Genomic DNA, 27,565 nt, shown 5'->3' with positions numbered 1-27,565 from the left:
TCTGATCCCCACGTGGAAATGCCTTGGAATCCCAGGGCTAAGGCTCCTCTCTCAGAGCTGCAGGGTCAGGGTCATGTTGGTTTTAATCAGTAGAGGGAGGGCCCTATTTGCATATTTCCTACTACATAGCAAGCTCTAGGGTGGGACGCTTGAGGAATAGGCTCTACCCAGATAATAAGACGGTGCCCTGCAGATGTTTGCTGATGATGATGGTATTTGGAAAATATGCTGTCTTACTGTGAAATTGTGCTGTGATAAACACTTTGCCCTGATCAGCCTATTTCATCTTTAAATATTTGTGTAAATTACGTTCCGTAGGAGTCAATATTTTCTCCTTTTACAGATGTGGAAGTGAAACCACACATGGTGGGGGCTCTGTATGCATCTAGGAGCTCATGTCTGGGATGAGTGAACGCTGGTATCTGGCCCTGTGCTCCTCGTCACTGGCTCTGACATCCCCCTAAACCAACTACAGGATAAAGCCGGACGTGCCCGGTGTGGTTTTCAGAACCCACTTTCTGTAATAAGAGCATGTGTGATGTTGCCACACTCCAGCACTCACCTGAAAATATGGAGAGGACTAGGGTCCAGACACACTAATTTTCAGAGACTTCTGACATTTAACCTATGTTTGTATCTTTCTACTACTCCGTGCTTGTCTAAATTTCCATTTGCTTGTAATACAATTTATGCGGCTTAATTGAAAGATAATAAACTTCACATATTTAAAATGTACAATTAATAAATGTGATGTAACTGTCATCATTATCAAGAAAGTGGACAAGTGAATTCTTCTCAACACTTCCTCTTGTTCTGCTGTATTCCTCCTCCTCTCCCCTTCCCTTCTACCACTTCCCCCGGCAACTACTGATCTTCATTATTTTACTTTAGATGCATTTTTTATTCATCAGAATTGATAAAAATGAAATAACATAGTATATATTCTTATTTGTTTGGCTTATTTTACTCAGTATAAATACTTAGATATTTTAGGTTGTAGTTCTGTGTATCAGACATTTATTTATTATAAATGATGGGTAGTATTTTAGTGAACATATTTACCGTAATTTGTTTTTCTATTAAGCAGCTTAACAGTATTTGCATTCTTTTATTACTCTGGGTCTTACCAAAAAACTCTGCAACTCAGTTTTGAAATGTACATAGATGAAGAATATATTTTACTTTTTTTTACAATAACAACATCAACAATAACAGATAAACAGAGAAGATGGGATTTTGAAAATTAAAAAAAAACTTTAAATACTTGAAATTTTAAGAAAAACATCAAATCTGAAATCCAGGGAGAGGCAAGTTCTTGTAGGCAGTAATAGGGCCAGGATATGAGCTGAACTGGGGCAGAGTCTGGCCTATAAAATGTAGGCTACTACAAGAGAAAAACACACATATATATATTGGATTGCTTGAAGTCAAGTGTGGTAAAGGTGTTGTATGAATTTCTCAGGGACCACATACTGAAGAGCTTTCCTATCCTCTTGAATCACTTTTCCCAATAATGTGGAGAGTCACAAAAATCTTTCCATGCCAATGTGTCTGTCTGTGAGAGAAAAAGAACCCACACTCTGAAATGCATTCAGACTCACCTCCTTTATCCCCATTGCAGAACTAAGAAATTACTCTGCAGGGGCAAGCCACAAAAACCAGGATCTTAGGGGCACTGGGACAATCCCTTAGAAACTGAGATGGGAAAAGAGGTCTTTACCTAAGTTCCATTGAGAAGTACCTCCCCCTTTCTTATTGAATCAGAGCCTTAATCTATGGGTCAGGTCAGCAAATCTGGAAGATGATAACACCAAAATAGAACATTGGAGCTGTGGGAAGGAACAACTGGGGAAAACAAGACGACTCTCACCCAGGGAAAACAGCAAGAACACGCAGACCAACATCTCATCTGGAGGAAGTTCAGAAACAATGGAAAGCTCACACCTCGACTCATGTTCACAATATGAACCCATGAAAGGTCAGAAAATATCCCTTTATTTTATTATCCCTTTATTCTAAAAATCCCTTTATTCTAAATATCCCTTTATTCTATGACAATTTCACAATTGTCAGTTGAATATAACATCTTAACCCCCCTGAAGATACTGAAGGAGATTCTCTGGAGGAGGGAACAGGTGAAGAGACAAAGCCAAGGAGGAAAGAAAAGCAAGGTATCACTGGAGGATCTGAAGTCTCTGGTGGGCACAGAAGAACAGACTTCAACTCTGAAGTCCACTGCAAAAGTAAATGTCAAATGTGGCTGTGAGAATATTCAGACATTTCCACAATAAAGGCCTGGCAATGATAAAGTGTGGTCAAATACAAGCAGAAAATGGATAAAATGAAATAATAAGACAATATCAACTGTCTGACCCAACTTGTCTGGTTATCAACAACAATTATTACCTATATTAATGAGAAATACTAAAGTCATAATAAACAAATGTTCAGAATGAGATTTGTAAATGATACAGATATTAGAAATATCTGATTAAACAAGATATGTAAAGTAACTATAATTCATATGTAAAAATCTCTTAAAGGAACTGTGGACATAATGCAGGACTAGATAGGGAACTGAGAGATATAAATATTAAGAAAGAATCAAATGGAAGTGCATAAGAAACCAAAAGCAATGCAGTATAAACATTGAGCAAGCTTTGGGCACACCCCTCAGTAGAGCTGGCTTAGCTTTTAAATGAAACCATGCACTTAAATTGTCTCTAGAAAATTCACAATGTAAACTGCAAAGGAACGGAGAGTGAAGAAACTAAACATTAATATCAAAAAGTGTAGTGTATGTATATTTTAATTCTGAAAAGGAGAAATTACAGATACAGAGAAAGTATTTGAAAAAGTTACAGCTAAGAATGTTCCCAATTTTTTGAAACACACTGAACTACAGATCCTAGTATCACAGAGAACCCCTAGCAGAGGAAATACAAACAGACACAGACACACACACCGTACATCCACCATGGACAGCGTGGTTACAAGAAAAAGCTTACACATCACACACCACACACACATTTCCTCAACTTTATTCCTTTTACTTAGCTGTTTTAAAATTATTTTTATTTATAGTATTAAGGAGAAGTCTAAATTTAAAATATATTATTCTTTGCATAAGTCTGTCTATACTTACCATGATCAAATACACAGTTTGGTGCAAAAGAATGTAACTATTTTGTTAGGAATTTCACTATTTCAAATAAAAGTGTTATATTTTCCTGGCTCTGTGTTGAATCATTTGTAATGTATGCAAATAAAATCTTTTTTAATTAAAGGATTTTTTAAGTTGGCAGATAATGATTGTTTATATTTATGGGGTAGAGTGCGATATTTCAATACATCTGTGCATTGTGGTTTTACCAAATCAGAACAATGAGCTAATTCATCAGCTCAGACATTAACATTTCTTTGCTTGGTAGCATACAAAATTCTCTCTTCTGGCTACTTGTGAACACAAAGTGTACAATATATTGTTAATTGTAGTCACCCTTCTGCACTGTAGGACACTAAAGCATATCCCACCTGTCTACCTGTAATTGTGCATTTGTTAACAAACCACTTTTTATCTGTCAGTCTCCACCCATTTCCGATATTTCATAACCACTACTCTACTATTTCCTTCTAGAAGATGAACTTTCTTAAACTTCCACATAGCATTGAGAAAATGAGGTATTTATTTTTCTGTGTCTGGCTTGTTTCACTCAACACAATGGTGCCCAGTTCCATCCATGTTGTTTCAAACAGCAGAATTTCATTTTTAAGGCTGAATAATATTCCATTGTATAAACATACCCCGTTTTATTTACCCATTCATGTGTTGATGGACACATACATTAATTTCATATCATAATTGTGTTTAGGGCTGCAATAAACATGGGTTGACAGGTATCTCTTCAATATTAGTTTTTTTCTTTTAATTATTTAAATATATATATATATGTATGCACTCAGCAGTTACATTGCTGATTTATATGGTAGTTGTCTCTTTTTTCCCATGATGGCTGTACTAATTTACATTTCCACAAGTGGTGTATAAAAGTGTTCATTTCTACGCAGCCTGGCCAGCTTTTGTTTTCCTTATTTTGTCTTTCTAATAACAGACTTTCCAGCAAAGATTAAGGAAAAGATAGCTCATTGTGAATTTGCATTTTGCTGATATTAGTTATTTCTAGTGATATATGTACGTATATATCCCTATCGATCCATCTATCTATCTTTTGCATGTCTTCCTCTGAGAGATGTTTATCCATGTTATTCGCCCATTATTAACCATATTGTTATTTGCAGTTCAGTTGAGTTTATGTGCTTGATAGTAATCCCTTGTCATGTGAGTAGTTTTCAATATTGTCTATCATCTGCAGGTTCTCTCCTCCTTCAATTGTTTTCTTTACTGTGCTGGAGGTAAACTTCCTTGATAGAACCAGGGCAGGTGGGCTGACGTGCTGCGGGACATTGGAGGGGAAGAGATGGACCCAATATCCAGACCATGTGAGCTTTTACTCACCATCTGGTTTGTTTTCTCAGTTTATGCTGTGAACAGATGCAGAAGAGTTTGTCACGGCCTTCTGGGGGGTGAAGAATTTTAAGGGAGAATGATACATCTTATTAGTCAAATAAATGAAAATATCATAATTGTGTATATGTACTTGTGAGTGCGTGTCACTCAGCAGTGTGCGTTCATCCCCTGAAAAGAGAAAAATATGTCTCCTGTGAAAAGAAGACGTAGCTTTTGACATAAGTGGTTATTATTGATGACAACTGAGCCTGGATACTAGATCATGTTATAATGCTAGTGGGAAGATTCAATAGAAGAAAGAATGTTATAGCAACAAAAAATGAAGCATCAAAGATTTAAATGAAATGACTTTGAATATTACTAGTAATGAACACACCAAGAAAAATCAATTACTATAACCAGAAGAATAATTCATGATCGCCAGTGGGACTCATGTTGAGAAGGTATAAAATTTCCATTTAATGGCTCGTCACCACCCTCATAAAATGGTTCAGAGAACAAACTAAGAACAGAGTGTGACCTTACATCAAGTGGAGGCCAAACATTTGCGAGAGAGAGCGTCTGTGTTGGAATTGTGAGAAGTAGAAACCTGAACTCTGCAGAGAAGCAGCAGTGATCAAAGGCAGTGCTGAGTCCACTTGAATTTAGTGGTGAATACAGTGATGACGGGTTTCTCTGCCCTCATTCAGTTTTTGCTCCCAATACGCTCTTGGAAGCTCAGTTGTGAACATTTGGAATCTACCTAAATCTCAATCATGGCAAGCAATTTTTCACTGAAGGAAGAGGTAACAATTTGGGGGTAATTAAATTTAAGTTATAAATATTAGTTTTTGAAATCTGAATGTCACTCTCTAGTAACTTATATCATAAAATACTCATCCTCATCAATGGAGTCCTCTTATCCTATCAGGGATGAGTGTCCATGTGGGCAGGAGGTGCAGTCATGGAGGCTGGGGAGATGGTCTGTCCAGGCTTTCCTGGTCCTTCAGAGGAGAAGTGCAGACTCATCTCCTCCCCTAGTCCTACCAATTTTCATATGTGTGTGTGGCCCTTGAGAATGTCATTGCCATATCTCTACATAATAGGAGTCAAATGGGGCATGAAGCTGATATGCTGGGTGTATCAGTGTTGAATTGGGAAAAGAAACTACCTGCATGCATGAACTGTTCCATTATCCAGGCCTGGAGCCTCTCACATCTAGGCTTTGCATTTTATTAGTGATTTTCTGTGTGGTTTAATCTGTTCAAATGTTCTGTTTAACTGTCTACTGAAATTGACTCACATAACAATCTAGAGGCACAAAGATTAAAGAATGACTTATTAACCTAGGTTCCAGGTGGGGTCATAGTTAGTTTGTGGTGATAGTGAGACAGGGAGAAGCATGGCTGGAAACTATGACTGTGCTCAAAACTGCTTCATGTTAATAGAGAAGAGCCCGTACGCACAAGAGATTTAGACACTCCCACTGAGAACCTCGACCTAATATTATTTCTTATGACTCGCACCTCAATAGTACAACTCTAGGTTAATGACTAAAATTGCTCTTACAATTTCCTTTAGAACACAGTCCTCTTATCTGATAAAAAATCAACCCAGATGGCAGAAGTGATTGTATTTATTAGAACTTTCTAATTTGTCAAACTAGGAAATGAACACCTTTTGGCACAGTACATGGCTTTGGAGTGCTTTGTAAACAAAAGAGCATCTCATAGGTTCCGGAACACCCACCAAAATGGGCAAGTTAGGGGACTCTTAGAGGCACTCTTATATCCCAGATTCCAGGCAAATATGAAGGTGGAAGTCAACGCAAAAAAGGTAACACTGAAGCTAAGAAAACTGCCACACCAGATCGTATCCTCAGAAGACAAAACTGCTGAGAGAGCCACGGATGTTATCAAAAATATCAATGCTTAGCCACTGATCTTAAATACAAATGAATGAAAAAACATCATTTTTCAACTTTGCTTAGATAATTTGTGCCAGATTATTTCAAATGAAATTTGTTGCATTTCAACTCTATAATTTATAGACAAACTGGTTATCAGATGAAATAAACACTTCGAGGAAACAGCAGAGGTTAATTCTTGATGAGGAGTGATAAGCCAGCCACAAAATCCTGGGAGAACCCTAACACTGGGACCTAGACAGAAACCAAGCCACAGGGCCCTTTGGACAAGTTTAGGTAAATTTTCCTCAATTTCTACCTTTAAGGGGATGTGAATGTATTTTATTTATCATCTATCTGTGTTCCCCGTGTCTTGAAATAATTCCTTGAGAAAAGGCTACAGCCCTTTCAGTTGATTAAAAGCTTCTGTATTTTGTGTTTTTAGCCTGTAACCTGCCAGGGTTTGCATGAACTGAGTGAAGCACACCCGTGAAAGTATTATAAAGTGATTATGTGAGGCATGGCTGATACTAAAGTATGACATTGTGAAAACCTCCTACAATCTTCCACGTAAGTTTAAAAGAATGGTATTCTTACATTAAAATTATCACAATTTTAATAAACCCTAGAACTCCCTTGGACAAATGTACTGCTACTAACACTGTGGCATTATGGTCCTCTACCTCAAGGACGTATCTGTTATTGTCCTGTGACTTGGTAGCTGGAAAAAATACATTTACAGGTTTTACCTCCAATACTAGCCTTTGCCATACTGTATTTCAATGAGGCAGAACATTCAAAGAGATTCATGTATTATGCTCACTCCTATCACTAACAGATTAAAGCTGCCATTCTGGTATGTCTTTTTTGCAATAGCCTTTTATAATATTCAGCCAGGAAAATTTAAACATTGGAAAAATTTTGGAGAAAAAGTTTCCTCGAAACAATGGAAGGAATCCTATTAAATAATTTTTTTATTGTACTTTTAAGTTCTAGGGTACATGTGACAGATGTACAGGATTGTTATATATGTATACATGTGCCACGTTGGTGTGCTGCACCCATTAACTCGTCATTTACATTAGGCATATATCCTAATGCTATCCCTCCCCACTACCCCCACCCCACAACAGGCCCCAGTGTGTGATGTTCCCCATCCTGTGTCCAAGTGTTTTCATTGTTCAATTCCCACTTACGAGTGAGAACAAGTGGTGTTTGGTTTTCTGTCCTTGTGGTAGTTCGCTCAGAATGATGGTTTCCAGCTTCATCCACGTCCCTACAAAGGACATGAACTCATCCTTTTTTATGGCTGCATAGTATTCCATGGTGTATATGTGCCGCATTTTCTTAATCCAGTCTATCATTGATGGACATTTGGGTTGGCTCCAAGTCTTTGCTATTGTGAATTGTGCTGCAATAAACACACGTGTGCATGTGTCTTTATAGCAGCGTGATTAATAATCCTTTGGGTATATACCCAGTAATGGGATGGCTGGGTCAAATTGTATTTCTAGTTCTAGATCCTTGAGGAATCGCCACACTGTCTTCCACAATGGTTGAACTAGTTTACAGTCCCACCAACATGTAAAAGTGTTCCTATTTCTCCACATCCTCTCCAGCACCTGTTGTTTCCTGACTTTTTAATGATCACCATTCTAACTGGTGTGAGATGGTATCTCATTGTAGTTTTGATTTGAATTTCTCTGATGAGCAGTGATGATGAGCATTTTTACATGTGTCTGTTGGCTGCATAAATGTCTTCTTTTGAGAAGTGTCTGTTCATACCTTTCGCCCACTTTTTGATGGGGTTGTTTGATTTTTTTCTTGTAAATTCATTTAAGTTATTTGTAGATTCTGGATATTAACTCTTTGTCAGATGGGTAGCTTGCAAAAATTTTCTCCCATTCTGTAGGCTGCCTGTTCACTCTGACGGTAGTTTCTTTTGCTGTGCAGAAGCTCTTTAGTTTAATTAGATCCCATTTGTCAATTTTGGCTTTTGTTGCCATTGCTTTTGGTGTTTTAGACATGAAGTCCTTGCCCAAGCCTATGTCCTGAATGGTATTGCCTAGGTTTTCTTCTAGGGTTTTTATGGTTTTGGGTCTAACATTTAAGTCTTTAATCCATCTTGAATTAATTTTTGTATAAGGTGTAAGGAAGGGATCCAATTTCAGCTTTTTACATATGGCTAGCCAGTTTTCCCAGCACCATTTATTAAATAGGGAATCCTTTCCTCATTTCTTGTTTTCATCAGGTTTGTCAAAGATCAGATGGTTGTAGATGTGTGGTATTATTTCTGAGGGCTCTGTTCTGTTCCATTGGTCTATATCTCTGTTGTGGTACCAGTACCATGCTGTTTTGGTTACTGTAGCCTTGTAGTATAGTTTGAAGTCAGGTAGCGTGATGCTTCCACCTTTGTTCTTTTGACTTGGCATTGTCTTGGCAATGTGGGCTCTTTTTTGGTTCCATATGAACTTTAAAGTAGTTTTTTTCCAATTCTGTGAAGAAAGTCATTGGTAGCTTGATGGGGATTACATTGAATCCATAAATTACCTTGGGCAGTATGGTCATTTTCATGATATTGATTCTTCCTATCCATGAGCATGGAATGTTCTTCCATTTGTTTGTATCCTCTTTTATTTCCTTGAGCAGTGGTTTGTAGTTCTCCTTGAAGAGGTCCTTCACATCCCTTGTAAGTTGGATTCCTAGGTATTTTATTCTCTTTGAACCAATTGTGAATGGGAGTTCACTCATGATTTGGCTCTCTGTTTGTCTGTTATTGGTGTATAGGAATGTTTGTGATTTTTGCAGATTGATTTTGTATCCTGAGACTTTGCTGAAGTTGCTTATCAGCTTGAGGAGATTTTGGGCTGAGACTATGGGGTTTTCTAAATATACAATCTTGTCATCTGCAAACAGGGACAATTTGACTTCCTCTTTTCCTAATTGAATACCCTTTATTTCTTTCTCCTGCCTGATTTCCCTGGCCAGAACTTCCAGGAGTGGTGAGAAAGGGCATCCCTGTCTTGTGCCAGATTTCAAAGGGAATGCTTCCAGTTTTTGCCCATTCAGTATGATATTGGCTGTGGGTTTGTTGTAAAAAGCTCTAATTATTTTGAGATACGTCCCATCAATACCCAGTTTATTGAGAGTGTTTAGCATGAAGGGCTGTTGAATTTTGTCAAAGGCCTTTTCTGCATCTATTGAGATAATCATGTGGTTGTGGTCTTTGGTTCTGTTTATATGATGGATTACAATTTTTGATATGCATACGTTGAATCAGCCTAGCATCCCAGGGATGATACAAACTTGATCGTGGTGGATAAGCTTTTTGATGTGCTGCTGGATTTGGTTTGCCAGTATTTTATTGAGGATTTTTGCATCGATGTTCATCAGGGATATTGGTCTAAAATTCTCTACTTTTTGTTGTGTCTCTGTCAGGCTTTGGTATCAGGATGATGCTGGCCTCATGAAATGAGTTAGGGAGGATTCCCTCTTTTTCTATTGACTGGAATAGTTTCAAAAGGAATGGTACCAGCTCCTCATTGTACCTCTGGTGGAATTCAGCTGTGAATCTGTCTGCTCCTGGATTTTTTTTGGTTGGTAGGCTATTATTGCCTCAATTTCAGAGCCTGTTATTAGTCTATTTAGGGATTCAACTTTTTCCTGGTTTGGTCTTGGGAGGGTGTATGTGTCCAGGAATTTATCCATTTCTTCTAGATTTTCTAGTTTATTTGCAGAGCGGTGTTTATAGCATTCTCTGATGGTATTTCTGTGGGATCGGTGGTGATATCCCCTTATCATTTTTTATTGCATCTATTTGATTCTTCTCTCTTTTCTTCTTTATTGGTCTTGCTAGCGGTCTATCAATTTTGTTGATATTTTCCAAAGACCAGCTCCTGGATTCATTGATTTTTTTTGAAGGGTTTTTTGTGTCTCTATCTCCTTCAGTTCTGCTCTGATCTTAGTAATTTCTTGCATTCTGCTAGCTTTTGAATGTGTTTGCACCTGCTTCTCTAGTTCTTTTAATTGTGATGTTAGAGCGTCAATTTTAGATCTTTCCTGCTTTCTCTTGTGGGCATTTAGTGCTGTAAATTTCCCTCTACACACTGCTTTAAATGTGTCCCAGAGATTCTGGTGTGTTGTGTTTTTTTTCTCATTGGTTTCAAAGAACATCTTTATTTCTGCCTTCATTTCGTTACGTACCAAGTAGTCATTCAGGAGCAGGTTGTTCAGTTTCCATGTAATTGAGCAGTTTTGAGTGAGTTTCTTAATCCTGAGTTCTAGTTTGATTGCACTGTGGTCTGAGAGAGAGAGAGTTTGTTATAATTTCTGTTCTTTTACATTTGCTGAGGAGTGTTTTACTTCCAACTATGTGGTCAATTTTGGAATGAGTGTGATGTGGTGCGGAAAAGAATGTATATTCTGTTGATTTCGGATGGAGAGTTCTGCAGATGTCTATTAGGTCCTCTTGATGCAGAACTGAGTTCAATTCCTGGGTATTCTTGTTAACTTTCTGTCTCATTGATCTGTCTAATGTTGACAGTGGGGTGTTAAAGTCTCCCATTATTATTGTGTGGGAGTCTAAGTCTCTTTGCAGGTCTCTAAGGACTGGCTTTATGAATCTGGATGCTCCTGTATTGGGTGCATATATATTTAAGATAGTTAGATCTTCTTGTTGAATTGATCCCTTTACCATTATGTAATGGCCTTCTTTGTCTCTTCTGATATTTGTTGGTTTAAAGTCTGTTTTATCAGAGACTGGGATTTCAACCCCTGCTTTTTTTGTTTGTTTGTTTTCTATTTGCTTGGTAGATCTTCCTCCATCTCTTTATTTTGAGCCTATGTGTGTCTCTGCACGTGAGATGGGTCTCCTGAATACAGCACACTGATGAGTCTTGACTCTTTATCTGATTTGCCAGTCTGGGTCTTTTAATTGGAGAATTTAGCCCATTTACATTTAAGGTTAATATTGTTATGTGTGAATCTGATCCTGTCATTATTATGTTAGTTGATTATTTTGCACATTAGTTGATGCAGTTTCTTCCCAGCATCGATGGTCTTTACAATTTGGCATGTTTTTGCAGTGGCTGGTACCAGTTGTTCCTTTCCATGTTTAGTGCTTCCTTCAGGAGCACTTGTAAGGCAGGCCTGGTGGTGACAAAATATCTCAGCATGCGCTTGTTTGTAAAGGATTTTATTTTTCCTTCACTTATGAAGCTTAGTTTGGCTGGATATGAAATTCTGGGTTGAAAATTCTTTTCTTGAAGAATGTTGAATATTGGCCCCCACTCTCTTCTGGCTTGTAGAGTTTCTGCCAAGAGATCCGCTGTTAGTCTGATGGGCTTCCCTTTGTGGGTAACCTGACCTTTCTCTCTGGCTGCCCTTAACATTTTTTCCTTCATTTCAACTTTGGTGAATCTGACAATTATGTGTCTTGGAGTTGCTCTTCTCGAGGAGTATCTTTGTGGTGTTCTCTGTATTTCCTGAATCTGAATGTTGGCCTGCCTTGCTAGATTGGGGAAGTTCTCCTGGATAATATCCTGCAGAGTGTTTTCCAACTTGGTTCCATTCTTCCCATCACTTTCACGTACACCAATCAGATGTAGATTTGGTCTTTTCACATAGTCCCATATTTCTGGGAGGATTTGTTCCTTTCTTTTTATCCTTTTTTCTCTAAACTTCCCTTCTTGCATTTCATTCATTTCGTCTTCCATCACTGAAACCCTTTCTTCCAGTTGAATGCATCAGCTCCTGAGGCTTCTGCATTCTTCACGTAGTTCTTGAGCCTTGGTTTTCAGCTCCATCAGGTTATTTAAGGTCTTCTCTATGCTGTTTCTTCTAGTTAGCCATTTGTCTAATCTTTTTTCAAGGTTTTTAGCTTCTTTGCAATGGGTTCAAACATCCTCCTTTAGCTCAGAGAAGTTTGTTATTACCAATCTTCTGAAGCCTTCTTCTCTCAATTCATCAAAGTCATTCTCCATCCAGCTTTGTTCTGTTGCTGGCGAGGAGCTGCGTTCATTTGGAGGAGAAGAGGTGCTCTGGTTTTTAGAATTTTCTGCTTTTCTGCTCTGGTTTCTCCCCATCTTTGTGGTTTTATCTACCTTTGGTCATTGATGATAATTTTTATCAACACAGCAGTAAAACTCCATGGAATCAGTCCCTGAGATATTTTTTAGAAACTCAATAAGGAATTGAAATTGCCACACAATTGGAAGCTACTCCCATTGAGAGTTCTTACTTAATTAATAGACCAACCTTCACTAAGAGACACTCTCCTATGGGATCCCAAACTTAAACAGATCTCTGTAACCTGCTGATGTCTCAATGCACTTTTTCTCTAGATAGCCATAAATGCAAAGGCAAATTTTGTGTATTTGTGCATGAGAGATCTGGACACACTCTTGGCATTTTAACTGAATTTCATGGAAACATGATTAATTACTGGGAACTCATATTTCATGGCATTCAAAAATTCATCACCCTTATGATGGGGTGACAATATGTGCCTCGGAGAAATATGCTGATGCTTCACTTGAACAAGTGCTAGAGCCCTCCCTTGACTTCATAGTTTCTCACTCAGTACAGATGTGTCTATGACCAAAACCCAACACTAATATCCAGCACTTTCTCCTCTTGTGAAATTTATTTTTTCTTATTGTTGGCATGACTCTCTCTCTCTCTCCCTCTCTTTCTCTCTCTCTCTGTCATTCTCTTTCTTGCCTTCTCATAACGATTTTCTGTGTCATTCTGAAACCTGCCAACAGTATGCATCTGGAATCACGCCAATTACCAGCCTTAAAAAGAAAAAGGTACAAATTCATAATTTTCTTAACAAGGTTAGAAAACTTCCTGTATTTCCACCAGATTCATTAGGGACTCCCAGTGAGAATCATGGTCAAACATTATTTGTTTATGGATCATACCTCAAAACTGAAACCGCTTTTTATAATGGTCATTCCTATTGCATTTCCACTATTGTACAAAGTAATATGAAGACTCCAAAATAAATTAAAAATAGAAATACCTGACGACGTGGCAAATCCTCTTCTGGGCATGTTCTAAAGAAGATAAAATCACTGCCTCATAAAGGCATGTGCACTCCATGTTCTTTGCAGCTCTATTCACAATAGCCCAGATATGAAAGCACCTCAGTGTCTGCAGGTGGACAAATGGATAGAGAAAATGTAACCTATGTATGCAGTAGAATATTATTCAGCCATAAAATACGATATCTTGTCATTTGCAGCAATATGAATGGAACTGGAAGCCATTATGTTAAGTTAAATAAGCCAAGCAAAGAAAGACAAATATTGCATCTTCTTACTTTTACATCAAAACAAAAAATTGGATTTCCTGAAGACAGAGAGTAGATTTTTGGTTACCAGAAGCCTGGGTGGATACAAGAGAGAAGGGGATAAAGAAAGGTTGATTACTGAATTCAGATATATAGTTATATAGGAGAAATAAAACCTAAATGTCCGATAGATCAGTAAGGTGACAATAATTAACAATAATCTAGTGTACACATTAAAATAACTAGAAGAGAGTCATTCCAATGTGCCTAGCATAAAGAAAATATACCTGCTTAATGTGATAGCTATACCAATCCTGATCTGATCTTTACACATTTGTAAATGTGTCAATATATTGCATGTTCCCATAAATTAGGTATATCTATTATGTGCCAATAAAATAAATAAATAATCTCCATGGCATGTTATTACAAAAATATTTTTTAAATGCTCCAATTTATATAAAAATACAAAAGCCTTCCAATAGCCAAAGTAATTTTGGGGAAAGTATAACAAAGCTGAATATATCATATTCTATAATTTCAAAATCAAATCTATATAAATCAAAACAGTATAATGCTGACATTTAAACAGACATATACTCCAATTGAACATTATAGACATCTGGTAATCAACCCACTTCTTCCCAATAAACTGATCTTTGACAAGTTGCCAAGATCACACAATAGACAAAGAACAGTATCTACAACAAGTGGTGTGAAAACTGGGTATATATATGCAGAAGAAATTAAATGGACTGGTTGGGCATGATGGCTCACGTGTGTAATCCCAGCACTCTGGGAGTCTGAGGCAGGTGGATCACAAGGTCAAGCGTTTGAGACCAGCCTGGCTAATATGGTGAAGCCCCGTCTCTACTAAAAATACAAAAATTAGCCAGGCATGCTGTTGCATACCTGTAGTTCCAGCTACTCAGGAGCCTGAGGCAGAAGAATTGCTTGAACCCGGGAGGCGAAAGTTGCAGTGCCCCAAGATCATGCCGTTGCATTCCAGCCTGGGCAACAGAGAAAGATTCTATCTCAAAGAAAAAAAAAAAGGACCTTACCTCACAAAATACACAGAAATCAACTAAAAATGGATTTAAGACTTCAACATAGATCTGAAAATTTGGTACAAAGGTGTCCATGTATGGTTTGGAAGAAAATGTAAATTAGTACAGCCATTATAAAAATAACATGAAGATTACTGAATGAATTGAACATACAGTAAGTATACCCACTTCTAAGTATACATCTAGGGGAAATAAAGTGAGCGTATCAAATATATGTTCATTGTGAGGTTATTCATAATAGCCTAGATATGGAAAATAAGTAAATGTCCATTTATGAATGAACAGATAAAATGTGACATATACATACATGAAATTGAATATTATTCAGCCTTTAAAAGAAGGAAATTCTTACATTTTCAGTATCATAGAGAACATTATGCTAAGTAGAATAAACCAGACACAGAAAGACAAATGCTGCATGATCTCATTTATATGTAGAATCTAAAATATTCCAGGTTTTGGAAGCGGAGTAGAATAGTAGCTCCCAGGGCCTAGGAGGAGGAAAATATTGGGTGATGTGGGTCAAAAGGTACAAATTTCAGTTATGCAGGTTGATATGGTTTGGCTTTGTGTTCCCACTCAAATCTCATGTCAAATTTTAATCCCTACATGTTGAAGGAAGGGCCTAATATAAAGTGATTGAATCATGAGGTGATCTTCCTCTTTGCTGTTCTCATGATAAAATTCTCAAGATATCTGATGGTTTAAAAGTGTGGCACCTCCCCACTCACTTGCTGTCTTTCTCCTGCCACCGTGTGAAGAAGGTTCTTGCTTCCCCTTCACCTTCCACCATCATTGTGTGTCCTGATGCCTCCCAGTAACACTTCCTGTTTAGCCTGCAGAACTGTGAGCCAACCAAACCTCTTTTCTTCATAAATTACCCAGTCTCAAGTAGTTCTTTATAGCAGTGGGAAAATGGACTAATACAGAAAATTTGCACCAGGAGTGGGGTACTGCTATTACGATACCTGAAAATGTGAAAGTGACTTTGTAATGGACAGTTGTTGGGAAAGCCTAGAGGGCTCACAAGAAGACAGGAAGACGTGGAAAAGTTTGAAACTTCCTAGAGGCTTACTGAATGGTTTTGACCAAAGTGCTGATAGTTATATGGACAATAAAGTCCAGGCTGAGATGGTCTCAGATGAAGATGAGGAACTTCTTGCGAACTGGAGTAAAGCTCACACTTGCTATGCTTTAGCAAAAAGACTAGTGGCATTTTGCCCCTGCCCTGGAGATCTGTGCTACGTTGGACAAAGGAGAGATGATTTAAGGTATCTGGCAGAATAAATTTCTAACCAGCAAACATTCAAGATTTTCTCTGGCTGTTTCTGAAAACATAAGTCATATGCATTCACTAAAAGATGGTCTGAAATTGAAACTCATATTTAAAAGGGAAGCAGAGCATGAAAGGTTGGAAAAAAAATTGCAGCCTGACCATCTGGTAGAGAAGAAGAACCCGTTTCCTGGGGAGAAATTCAAGCTGGCAGCAGAAATTTGAATAAGCAATGAGAAGCCCAGTGGGAAAGATGTTCCCAGGGCATTTCAGAGATCTTTGTGGCAGCCCCTCCCATTACAGGCCCAGAAGCCCAGGAGAGAAAGACGATTTCCTGGTCCAGGCCGAGGACCTGACTGCTCTATACAGCCTCGAGACATGGCACCTTACACCCCTGTCTGTCGTGTGCCAGCCATAGCTAAAAGGAACCAAGGTCCAGCTCAGGCCATTGCTTCAGAGGGTGCGAGCCCTAAGCTTTGGTTGCTTCCACGTGGTGTTGAGCCTGCTGGTGCACATAAGCCAAGAGCTGAGGTTTGGGAACCTCCTTCTACATTTCAGATGATGTACGAAAATGCCTGGATATTCAGGCAGAAGTCTGATGAAGGGGCTGATCCCTAATGGAGTACCTCTACTAGGCCAGTGTAGAAGGAAAATGTGATGTTGGATTCCCCACACAGAGTCCCCATTGGGGCACTGCTTAGTGGATCTGTGAGAAGAGGGCCACCATCCTCTAGACCCCAGGATGGTAGACCCACCAACAGTTTGCATGGTGTGCCTAGAAAAGCCATAGGAACTCAATGCCAGCCTATGAAACAGCCATGGGGACTGCACCCTACAGAGCCACAAGGGTGGAGCTTCCCAAGGCCTTGGGAGCCCACCTCTTGATCAGTGTGTCCTGGATGTGAGACATGGGGTAAAAGAAAAATTACTTTGGAGCTTTAACATTTAATGACTGCCCTGCTGGTGTTTGGACTTGCATGGGACCTGTAATCCCTTTTCTGTGGCCAATTTCTCCTATTTGGAATGGGAGCATTTACACAGTACATGCACCCCCATTGTATCTTGGAAATAAGTAACTTGTTTTTAATTTTACAGATTTATAGGGGGAAGAAACTGACCTTGTCAGAGGAGACTTTAGACTATAGATTTTTATGATTATGCTGAAATGAGTTAAGATTGGGAGACCGTTGAGAAGGGATAAATACATTTTGCAATGTGAGAAGGACATGAGATTTGTCATGGACCAGGGGTGGAATTACATGGTTTGTCTCTGCATTTTACCCAAATCTCATGTTAAATTTTAATCCCCAAGTGTTGTGGGAGGGGTCTTACAGGGAGTTATTGAATAATGGGGGCGACCTTCCCCTTTGCGATTCTCACAAGATCTCACAAAATCTCATGGTTTAAAAGTGTGGCTCATCTCTCCTTACTTTTTCTGTCTCTTTCCCCTGCCAGCATGTGAAGAAGGTCCTTGCTTCCCCTTCACTTTCCATGATGTCTGTAAGTTTCCTGATGCCTCCCAGTAACGCTTCCTATTAAGACTGCAGAACCGTGAGTCAACTAAACCACTTTTCTTCATAAATTTCCCAGTTTCAGGTAGTTCCTTACATTAGGGTGAGAATGGACTAAAACACAGGTTGAAATAGTTCTGGAGATCAAATGTACAGCAATGTGACTATACTAATGAATATTGGATTGTAAAAGTATCTTTTGCCAGAAGAGTAGATATTAGGTGTTTTTATCACACACACACACACACACACACATACACGAGTAAATGAAAGGCATAAAATGATAACTCTCTGAGATGATGGACATGCCGCTTACCTTGATTGTGATGAGTGTCTCCCCAGGTACATCAATACATCAAGTGGTGTACCCTAAATATATACAATTTTATTTGTCGGTGATAGCTCCATAAAGCTGAAAAGTTATAATGCATAATTATATTTCTACATATTTTATCAATAAAATGTGTGAATATAAACAGAATAACTTGTACAAATATAATAGTTTTGTTTATGGTGTTTATTTTGGAAACAAATTTAAATCCCATCAACAGGAAAATAGATATACATATTGTCACTTATTTATTTCATAAACTGATTTATTTATTTAATAATCTGTCATTTATTAATGTAATTGATTTAGGTATGAAATATCTGTATGTGTATGAGTACATACATATTTATACATATGATGACAAAACCTTGATGGATGCTATTACATGAATGAACCCCACAAATAGTAAAAGTTGCCCCTTACAAAAATGATCTATAGTGTTTTATTCCATGTATATGAAGTTCAAAACAAGAAAAAGGGACCTCCTATAGTGACAGAAATGAGAGCATTTTTCTATTTGCATTTCTCTGATGATTAGTGATGTTTAACATTTTTACAATATATTTGCTGGGCACTTGTATGTATTCTTTTGAGAAGTGTCTGTGTCATTTGCCTATGTATTAGTCCATTTTCAAACTGCTGATAGAGACATACCCAAAACTGAGAAGAAAAAGAGGTTTAATTGGACTTACAGTTCCACATGGCTTGGGAGGCCTCAGAAACATGGTGGGAGGAAAAAGGCACTCCTTACCTGGTGGGTGGCAAGAGAAAATGAGGAAGAAGCACAAGTGGAAACCCCTGATAAACCCATGAGATCTCGTTGAGACATTCACTATCAAGAGAATAGCACAGGAAATACCAGCCCCCGTGATTCAATCACCTCCCCCTGGGTCCCTCTCAAAACACGTGGGAATTCTGGGAGATACAATTCAAGTTGAAATTTGGGTGGGGACATAGCCAAACCATATCAGCCCATTTTTTAAAGGAGTTATTTGTTGTTTGCTTTCTGATTTGTTTGAGTTCTCCATAGACTCTGGATACTAGGGCTTTGTGGGATGCAATGCTTGTGAATATCTTCTCACATTCTGTAGCTTGTCTGCTTACACTGCTGATAGTTTTGTTTGTTTGTCTGTTTGTTTGTCTTACTGTACAGAAACTCCTTAATTAATTAGGTTCCACTTGTCTATTTTTCTTTTTGTTGCAATTTGCCTTGGATACTTAGCCAAAAATTTTTTGTCAAAACTCGTGTCTATAAGAGTGTTTTCAAGGTTGTCTTCAAGGAGTTTTATGGTTTGAGGTCTTAGCTTTAATCAATTTTGAGTTAATTTTATATATGTTGACAGTACAGGGCCAGCTTCAATCTTCATCACCTGGCTAGCCAGTTGTCCCAGCATCATTTATTGAACAGAGAGTCCTTTCCTCATTGCTTGTTTTCGTCAATATGAGATGATTGTAGGTGAGCAGCAACACACCACTTAGAATGGTATCACGAAAAAGTCAAAAAACATCGAATGCTTGTGGGACTTTGGAGAAAAGAGAACACTCATACACTGTGGATGAGAATATAAATTAGTCTTGCCACTTTGGAAAGCAGACTGGAGATTTCTCAAAGAACTTAAAACAGACATATCATTTTACCCAGCAATTACACTACTGGGTGTACATTAAAAAGTAAGCAAATAATTCTACCAAAGAGACACCTACACAGGCATATTCATTGCTGTGCTATTAACAGTGGCAAAGACATGGTTCAACGCAGATGCACATCATCGGTAGACTGAATATACAAAATGTGGTACATCTACACTATATAATACTACACAGCCATGAAAAAGAATGAAATCATGTCCCTTACGACAAAATTAATGGAGCTGTCGGTTTTAATCATAAACAAATTAATGCAGGAACAGAAAACTGAATACCACATATTCTCCTATGCGGAAGCTCAGCATTGAGCACACATGGACATAAATAGAAGAACAATAGACACTGTGGACTGCCGGAGAGTGGAGGGAGGGGGTGATGGAATCTGGATTCCAAACCTCAGCCTCACTCAATAATCCCATGTGACAACGTCCACACATGTCCCCTCTGTATCTAAATTAAAAGTTGAAATAAAAAAAAAAATCCTTACGTGAGAGCTGACTGGAAGCACTGAGAGGACATTTGTTGTGGAGATGGACTTGCTCTTCACCCTAACTTAGGTGCTGGAGACAAACGTGCATATTTGCCAGAAATCTTCAAACTGTACATTGAAGATCTATGCATTTTTGTATATGTTAATTTTATCTCATAAAAACAGGAAATAGACAATTGTAGGAAAATATTTTTATTGAAATTAAAATCTTAATAACATGTATGTGAAAATTCAAATAGAAAATGTAAATGTGATTATTACAATAATTATTTAAAGACATTTAGTTATATCTACTAGAATAAAACCCCAGAAATAAGACAGATAAAGGTGACTTCTTAAAATGAAAAATTAATAAGCACACATTTCACAAATAAGTAAAACATGGCTAAAATATGTTGAACATTTTACATTATTAGTTATACAAAGTTAACAAACTTGATACAATATTGTAAACTGTTTTATTAGGATAAATTACTGACATTTTGTGTCAAACCATAACTGGGGACAGCCAACAGAAAAATAACAATATTTGCAAGCACATGTTATAAATGTTAATATATTCTCAATGTTGGCCCAGCTCTTACACCTGAAATTTTCAACTATATCATGGATTTGTTTGGAGTCCTAGGAAAAATTAATTTTAATAAATGACTTAAAGGAATTGTCTCCAATATGAAGATATTAGTATCTCATCTATAAAGAAATGGAAAATACATAATACCTGTCAAGTCCTTGTAAGAAACCCTGTCCCATGGAAAAGGGCTTATCTTATTTGTTAGTGATACATTTACTGTTAACATTATCACCTTCACGATGTTTTAGAAAATTAAAGCAAAGCGTGATGAATTGAAGTGTGATGTTGCTTGTTTGGTACAATGGTGGGGTGAGTATAATGAAGAGCCCTGTGATCCCGAGGTGATGGCCTAATCCAAGGAGAGAGGGAGGCTCCAGGTCGTGTGGACTCACACAGGGTGCCTGCTTCTGCCCATCCCGCAGCCACTCCCAGAAGCCTTTGGGAGACAGGGGTGCGGATGGGCCCTTGAGACGATCAAATGAGAGCTGGAACTGAAGAAAAAGATAATGATCGGGATACATTTTAAAAAATTAAAATAAAAAATTTTATTTTAAATTCACAAATTACGGTTGTTTATATTTACAAGGTAAGAAGCAATGCTATGATTTGTGAATACCATATGGAATAACTAAGATAATTAATAAATGATTAAGATAATTATCATTTATCACTTCAAATTCTTATTATTTATTGTGACAACCACATTTGAAATAACCATTATTTAACAGTGGTTAAATGAACAAATATAAATCACTTGATGTAAAGAATTAAAAATAACCAAAATCAATTGTGAAATACTCAAATAATTTACATTTAGCTCATCATTAAGTTTGATTCTTTAGGACATATTTTTAGAATTACTTTATTGTAATGTTTACTATGAATTCCTACACATATATGCGTATGTCTATGTATTTATATATTTTTTCTTTTTTTTTTTTGTTGTTGTTTTTGAGATCAAATCTTGGTCTGCTGCCCAGGCTGGAGTGCAGTGGCGCCATTTAGCTCACTGCAATCTCTGCCTTCTGTGTTCAAGTGATTCTCCTGCTTCAGCCTACCGAGTAGCTGGGATTAAAGGCACGCGCCAATACGCACAGCTGATTTTTGCGTTTTTAGTAGAGATGGAGTTTCACTATTTTGCCCAGGCTGGTCTCGAACTCCTGGCCTCAAGTGTACAGCCCACCTAGGGCTTCCAAGGTGCTGGGATTACATGCGTGAGCCACCGCGCCTGGCCTATACATCGTTCTATGGTTATAAATTTATGTCCCTATAGCTTTGTAGCTGCTGATGTCCACAAATGTTAATAAAACTCTGGAAGAATCGATGCAAATAGGAATGTTTATTTCATTAAACTGTAAATATATATATAATTTTTAAATTACTAAAATTTAAATACCAACGATAATAAATTAAGAATAAACACAAGTAATAAAACGTCACAGCCTAGAATGCTCCAGAGTCCTGCAAACACAAACCTGACTTCTCCAGCTGATGAGAAAGGAAACCTCCCCCAGCACCTGCTCCTGGGACCTGTCCCGTCCTCAGTGGGTCCCGAGCGCCCCCTGGTGGATCCGGGCGCCCCTGCAGGGAGGTTTGTGTCTGGGCTCACACTGACCTTCCCTCACTGTGTCTCTAGTACAGTAGTACACGGCCGTGTCCTCGGTTTTCAGGTTGTTCATTTGCAGATAGGCGATGCTTTTGGAATCATCTCTTGAGATGGTGAATCTGCCTTTCACAGACGCGGCGTATTCTGTTGTCCCACCATTAGCTTTGTTTCTAATTAAACCTACCCACTCCAGCCCCTTCCCTGGAGGCTGGTGGACCCAGCTCATGTAGTAGTCACTGAATGTGAATCCAGAGGCTGCACAGGAGAGTCTCAGGGACCCCCCTGGCTGTACCAAGCCTCCCCCAGACTCCACCAGCTGCACCTCACACTGGACACCTGCAAACACGGAGACACCAAGGTCAGAAACTGCCACACATATCCACTGTTTCTCTCACTCATGTCCGCTCACACTCAGTGTCTCTACTTCTCCATGAATTACCTTTTAAAATAGCAACAAGGAAAACCCAGCTCAGCCCAAACTCCATGGTTGGTGGTCTGTGTTCAGTGCTGATCACCAAGTGGAAACTCCTGGGAATCCCAGGGCTGGGGCTCCTCTCCCAGAGCTGCAGAGTCAGGGCTGGGCTGGTTTTCATCAGTAGAGGGAGGACCCTATTTGCATGTCTCCTACTATATAGCAAGCTCTGGGGTGGGACGCCTGAGGAGAGGACAGGCCCATACAAGACGATTGTGCCTTGCAAGAGTTTGGTGACAATGATGGTATTTGGGAAATATGCTGTATTATTATAAAATTATACTGTGATAAACACTATGAAATGATCACCCTATTTTATTTGTACACATTTGTGTAAATTATGTTTTGTCAGAGTCAATGGTTTCTCCATATACAGTTGCTAAGTATGTGTCTAAGAGCTCATGTCTGGGATGGGTAAGTCCCGGTACCTGGGCCTGTGCTCCTCATCACTGCCCCAATTACTCCCTGAACCAACCCCAGGACAGAGCTGGACGTGCCTAGTGTGGTTTGTGGAACCCATTTCCTGTATTGAGAACCTGTGTGATTTTGCTGCATTCTAGCATTCACCTAAAATATGGTGAGAACTACGGTTCAGGTAGAGAAATTCTTAAGTATTTCTGAAATTTAATATACATTTTTTCTGTGTTTCTGTCACTCTTTCCTTGTCTAAGCTTCCATTTGTTGCTTGTAAGAAATTTTGTAAGTTTCCATTTGGAGATAATAAACTTTCACTTATTTAAAGTCTACAGTTGATAAACATGATGTAACCGCCATCGTTATCAAGGTGGACAAGAGAATTCTCAGCATTTCCTTTTGTTCTTCTATATTCTTCCTCTTTTCCCTTTCTTTCTTCTACCATTTCCCTGGCAACTACTAATCTTTATATTGCTGCAGATTCATTTTATCGTAATTCATAAAAATGAACTAACATAGTATATATTCTTATTTGTTTGGCTTATTTTAGTTAGCACAAATAATTAGATATTTTACCTTGTAGTTGTGTATATCAGACATTCACTTATTATAAATGCTGGGTAGTATTCTAGCAAACAAAATTTATCATAATTTGTTTTTTATTAAGCAGCTGAACAACATTTGAATTTTGTATTATTCTGGGTCTTAAAATCTGCTATTAAGCTTGGAAATGTACTTACAAAATGAACATATTTTTCATAATTTTTAAAACTGCATCAACAGTAACAGATAAACATGGAAGATGGAATTTTGCAAATTTTCTTTAATACTTCTGATAAGTACAGTTTCAAAACAAACAATAAACCTGAAGTTTAGGAAGAAGCAAGTTCTTGTAGAAAGTAACAAAGCCAGGGTATGAAATTATCTAAGGCAGAGTATATATAGGAATATAGGCTATTCCAATAAAAAAATAAAAATATGTATTGGATTGCTTGAAATATAGTGTGGTAAGTGTTTTGTAGTGTGAAATTTTAAGGGACCACATGCTGAAAAGCTAACCTATCCTCTTGAAATCCTTTCCCCAAGAAAGGGGTCAGTCACAAAAATCTTCCTTTCTCGAAGTGTCTGTCTGGGAGAAAAGAAGAGCCCACACTTCTAAAATGTATTCAGACCCAATGCCCTTATTTCCACTACAGAACTAAGAATTTATTCTGCAAAGGCAAGCCACTGAAACCAGAATGCTAGGGCCATTGGTTCAACCCCACAGGAATTGAGATGGGAACAGAGGTCGCCACCAAAGATCTATTGAGAAGAAGCTCCCCTCTTTTTCTTATGGAATCCCAGCCTTAGTCTGCAGGGCAGGGCAGCAGAACTGAAAGGTGATGACACCGATGGAGAACACTGGAGCTGTGGGACGGAACATGTGTGGAAAACAGGAGGACTCTACCCCAGGGGAAGGGGCAAGAACACGCAGACCAGCATCTCCTCTGGAGGAGGGTCAGGAACACTTAGAAGGTCACACCCAGACTCCGGGTCACAATGCCTTCCTAGGAATATGGACCAAGGAATATGGACCTAGGAATATGGACCCTTTAGTCTAAGTCAGAATTTGTCAGTAAATAAAACACAGGAATGCACCTGAGGGAGCTGAAGGAGATTCTCTGGAGGATGGAACAAGGGGAAGAGACAAAGTCAAGCAGAAAAGACAAAGAAGGTACCATTGGAGGATCTGTAGTCTCTGGTGGGCATGGAAGGATGGACTTCAATTAGTTTTTGAAACCTTTCTATCAGTCTTTAGCAATTTATGTGATAAAATGGTCGGCCTCATCAATGGAGTCTTATTATCCCCATCAGGGATGAGTGTCCATGTGGGCATGGGGTGCAGTTCTAGTTATGGGGGCAGGGAAGGTGGTCTGTTGAGTTGTTCCTGGTCCTTCAGAGGAGAATTGCAGAACTATCTCTGCCCCTTTTCCAGCCAATATTTAATACATGTATGTGACCATGGGAATATTGTCACCATGTCACTGCATGATGGGAGTCACCTGGGGAATAAAGCTGACTTTCTGGATGTATCAGTGTGGAAAATTGAGAAAAGAAACTGCCTGGGCACATGAGCTGTCAAATCTTTCCATCCTGGAGTCACTCACATCCAGGCTTCTTGTTGCATTAGGTTGTGATTTTCCTCATTGTTTGGTCAGCCTAGGTTGTCTTTCTTCACTCTCTGCTAAAGTAGTCACACATGATAATCCAGAGGCATTGAAGTAAATCGGTAATTAATTGGATGATTAGAATAAGCCCCAAGTGATGTCAGTTACTGTGTGGTTAATAATGTGGTAGACAGGAGAGACATGGCTGGATACTAAGAGTGTGTTCCCATCTATTTAATCTAGATTAGCAAAATCGGTATGTTGAAAAATGACATCTTTAAATAAAAAATATAAAACTTCTAATGAAATATGAAGACTCTCTTGGTCAAGAGTTATCCCACTAGCACTATGGCATTATGGTCCCTCCCTCAGGACACATCAGTTACTATCCTATGACTTGGAATCTGTAGGATTTATACATTCAAAAATATTACCCTCTTTGCTCACCTCCATCCTATTGCATGCATGTGTTACACAATATTGAAAGTAATTTTTGTATTATACTCACTCCAATCACCAAAAGTTTAAGGTTGCCTTTTTATGTCATCTTTTACCAGGGTTTTGTAATCTTCAATCATGGCATTATATATGCTGGAAGAAACATCAGGAAAAAAATTATGCTGTTGAAACCTATTGGAATAAATATTGTCAGGCACTATTGGCCAAAACACTGCAGAAAAAAATTCAGGGAATCAATTATTGTGTGATATTTTGCAATTAAAGAATCAGATCAACCAGATGTGGTGGCTCATGCCTATAATTCCACCACTTTGAGAAGAAAAATCAGGGGAATCACATGAGACCAGGAGATCGAGACCAGCCTGAGCAACATAGGGAGACCCCATTTCTATGAAAGAATTTTTTAAAAAAAATCAGCTGGGTGTGGTGGTGCAGCCCTCTAGTCCTAGCTACTCAGAAAGCTGAAACAGAAGGATTTTGTGAGCCAGGATTTTAATGTTACAGTGAGCTTGATTGTGCCACTGCACTCCAACCTGTGCAACAGAGTGAGAGCCTATCTCTAATTATATAATAATAATAACTAAGAATGTTACACAATTGTAAGGCACCTCAAATAGAACATATTAAACTAAATATTCTCTGGAATCCTCTGGTGCTTCTGATGTTTTGGAGCAGACCTAAGACATTCAGAATAAGCAGATGATTTTAGATAGTGAAAAGTCTCCACACAAGGGAACAAGGACCCTTGTGTAATTCCCTGCCCCGTACCTTTCACCCTTTTCTCCTGATTTTCCTCATTCTTTTCATTACTAATTGCTTATTCTTATAAGCAGTCTTCTCATTTTTGTAGACCTCGTTGTTGTCGACCCATATTAGACACTGATCTTTTTTTGTTCATGATTTTTATAGTTGCCGTATAGAATAAGTCATCAGACTATTATTTTGAGTCTGACTGCTGATTACTTAAGGCCGCTTCCTCCATCTTCTTCTTTCTTTCCCACACGAGGTGAGTACTCTAGTTAGGAATCACAGGAACTCGCCCATTTGATACCATTTTGAGGTTCAAGCCCCACAGACTCCTTTCCTGAGTGAGAACCCTCACTCTGCCTCCACCACCAAACCACTATAGAAACCCTGAGCCAGTCTCCTTTCTTGCTCTATTGAGCCATTTTGGACATTCATGAGAGACCAGCACTAATCTCCGCAGACACCTCCTGAGGTAATTAACCTTTCTATATTCACACGGGGGAGTGTGCGGCACCCACAGATGTGACATCCACACTATATTTTAGTTGAGATCTCTTGGCCTTTGCATTGTTTGGACTAGAACTGATGCTGCGAGCTTGGTGCCACGATTCCTAACCACAGGATGCACCTGTTCCCTGAACCAACTCCAGGATAGAACTGGACATGCCTGGTGTGGTTGATTAACCCCTTTTATGTAATGAAATCATGAGATTACTTAGTTGTATTCTAGTGTTTCCCTAAAAACATAGATAGGTGTAGGGTTGATTCACAGGTGTATTCCAGATTCTCTGATTTCATATATATATAATTAAATCTTTAATTCTGTGTTGAGAAATTTAAAATTTCTTCAGTTTGGTGAGTGAAGTCCTTATGCCATTGTTCTGTGATTTTCCTTTTTATTTCTCTTATGTTTTATTCATCTCTAATTCATTTTCTATCAAATTGTATGCTTTTAAATTTGTAATATTTTAATGAGGTGAAAGTAGCAAATAATAGCCACCGTATCGTGTACAGTTTGACAAATAGTGACACAACCATTACTTTTCTCAATATAGAAAAAAAATCAACCATCCTCAAAATTTCCTCTTGTTTTCCTGTAACTCCTGCTTCCTCCACCTTC

At 38.4% G+C, this 27,565-nt stretch overlaps 1 gene segment (V, D, J or C); it reads right to left on the bottom strand.

Annotated features, from left to right (window-relative positions):
• Window positions 1-22,141: 22,141 nt before the first annotated feature.
• On the bottom strand, window positions 22,142-22,759 carry LOC129023662 (immunoglobulin heavy variable 3-49-like). The segment is given in 2 exon segments: window positions 22,142-22,542; window positions 22,646-22,759. Coding segments are annotated over 2 exon segments (447 nt in total).
• Window positions 22,760-27,565: the final 4,806 nt, after the last annotated feature.

The sequence above is a fragment of the Pongo pygmaeus genome, chromosome 23, assembly GCF_028885625.2.
Source record: "Pongo pygmaeus isolate AG05252 chromosome 23, NHGRI_mPonPyg2-v2.0_pri, whole genome shotgun sequence".
Taxonomy (NCBI): domain Eukaryota; kingdom Metazoa; phylum Chordata; class Mammalia; order Primates; family Hominidae; genus Pongo; species Pongo pygmaeus.
The sequence above is the reverse complement of the archived record's forward strand: the minus strand, read 5'-3'. Positions and strand labels throughout refer to the sequence as shown.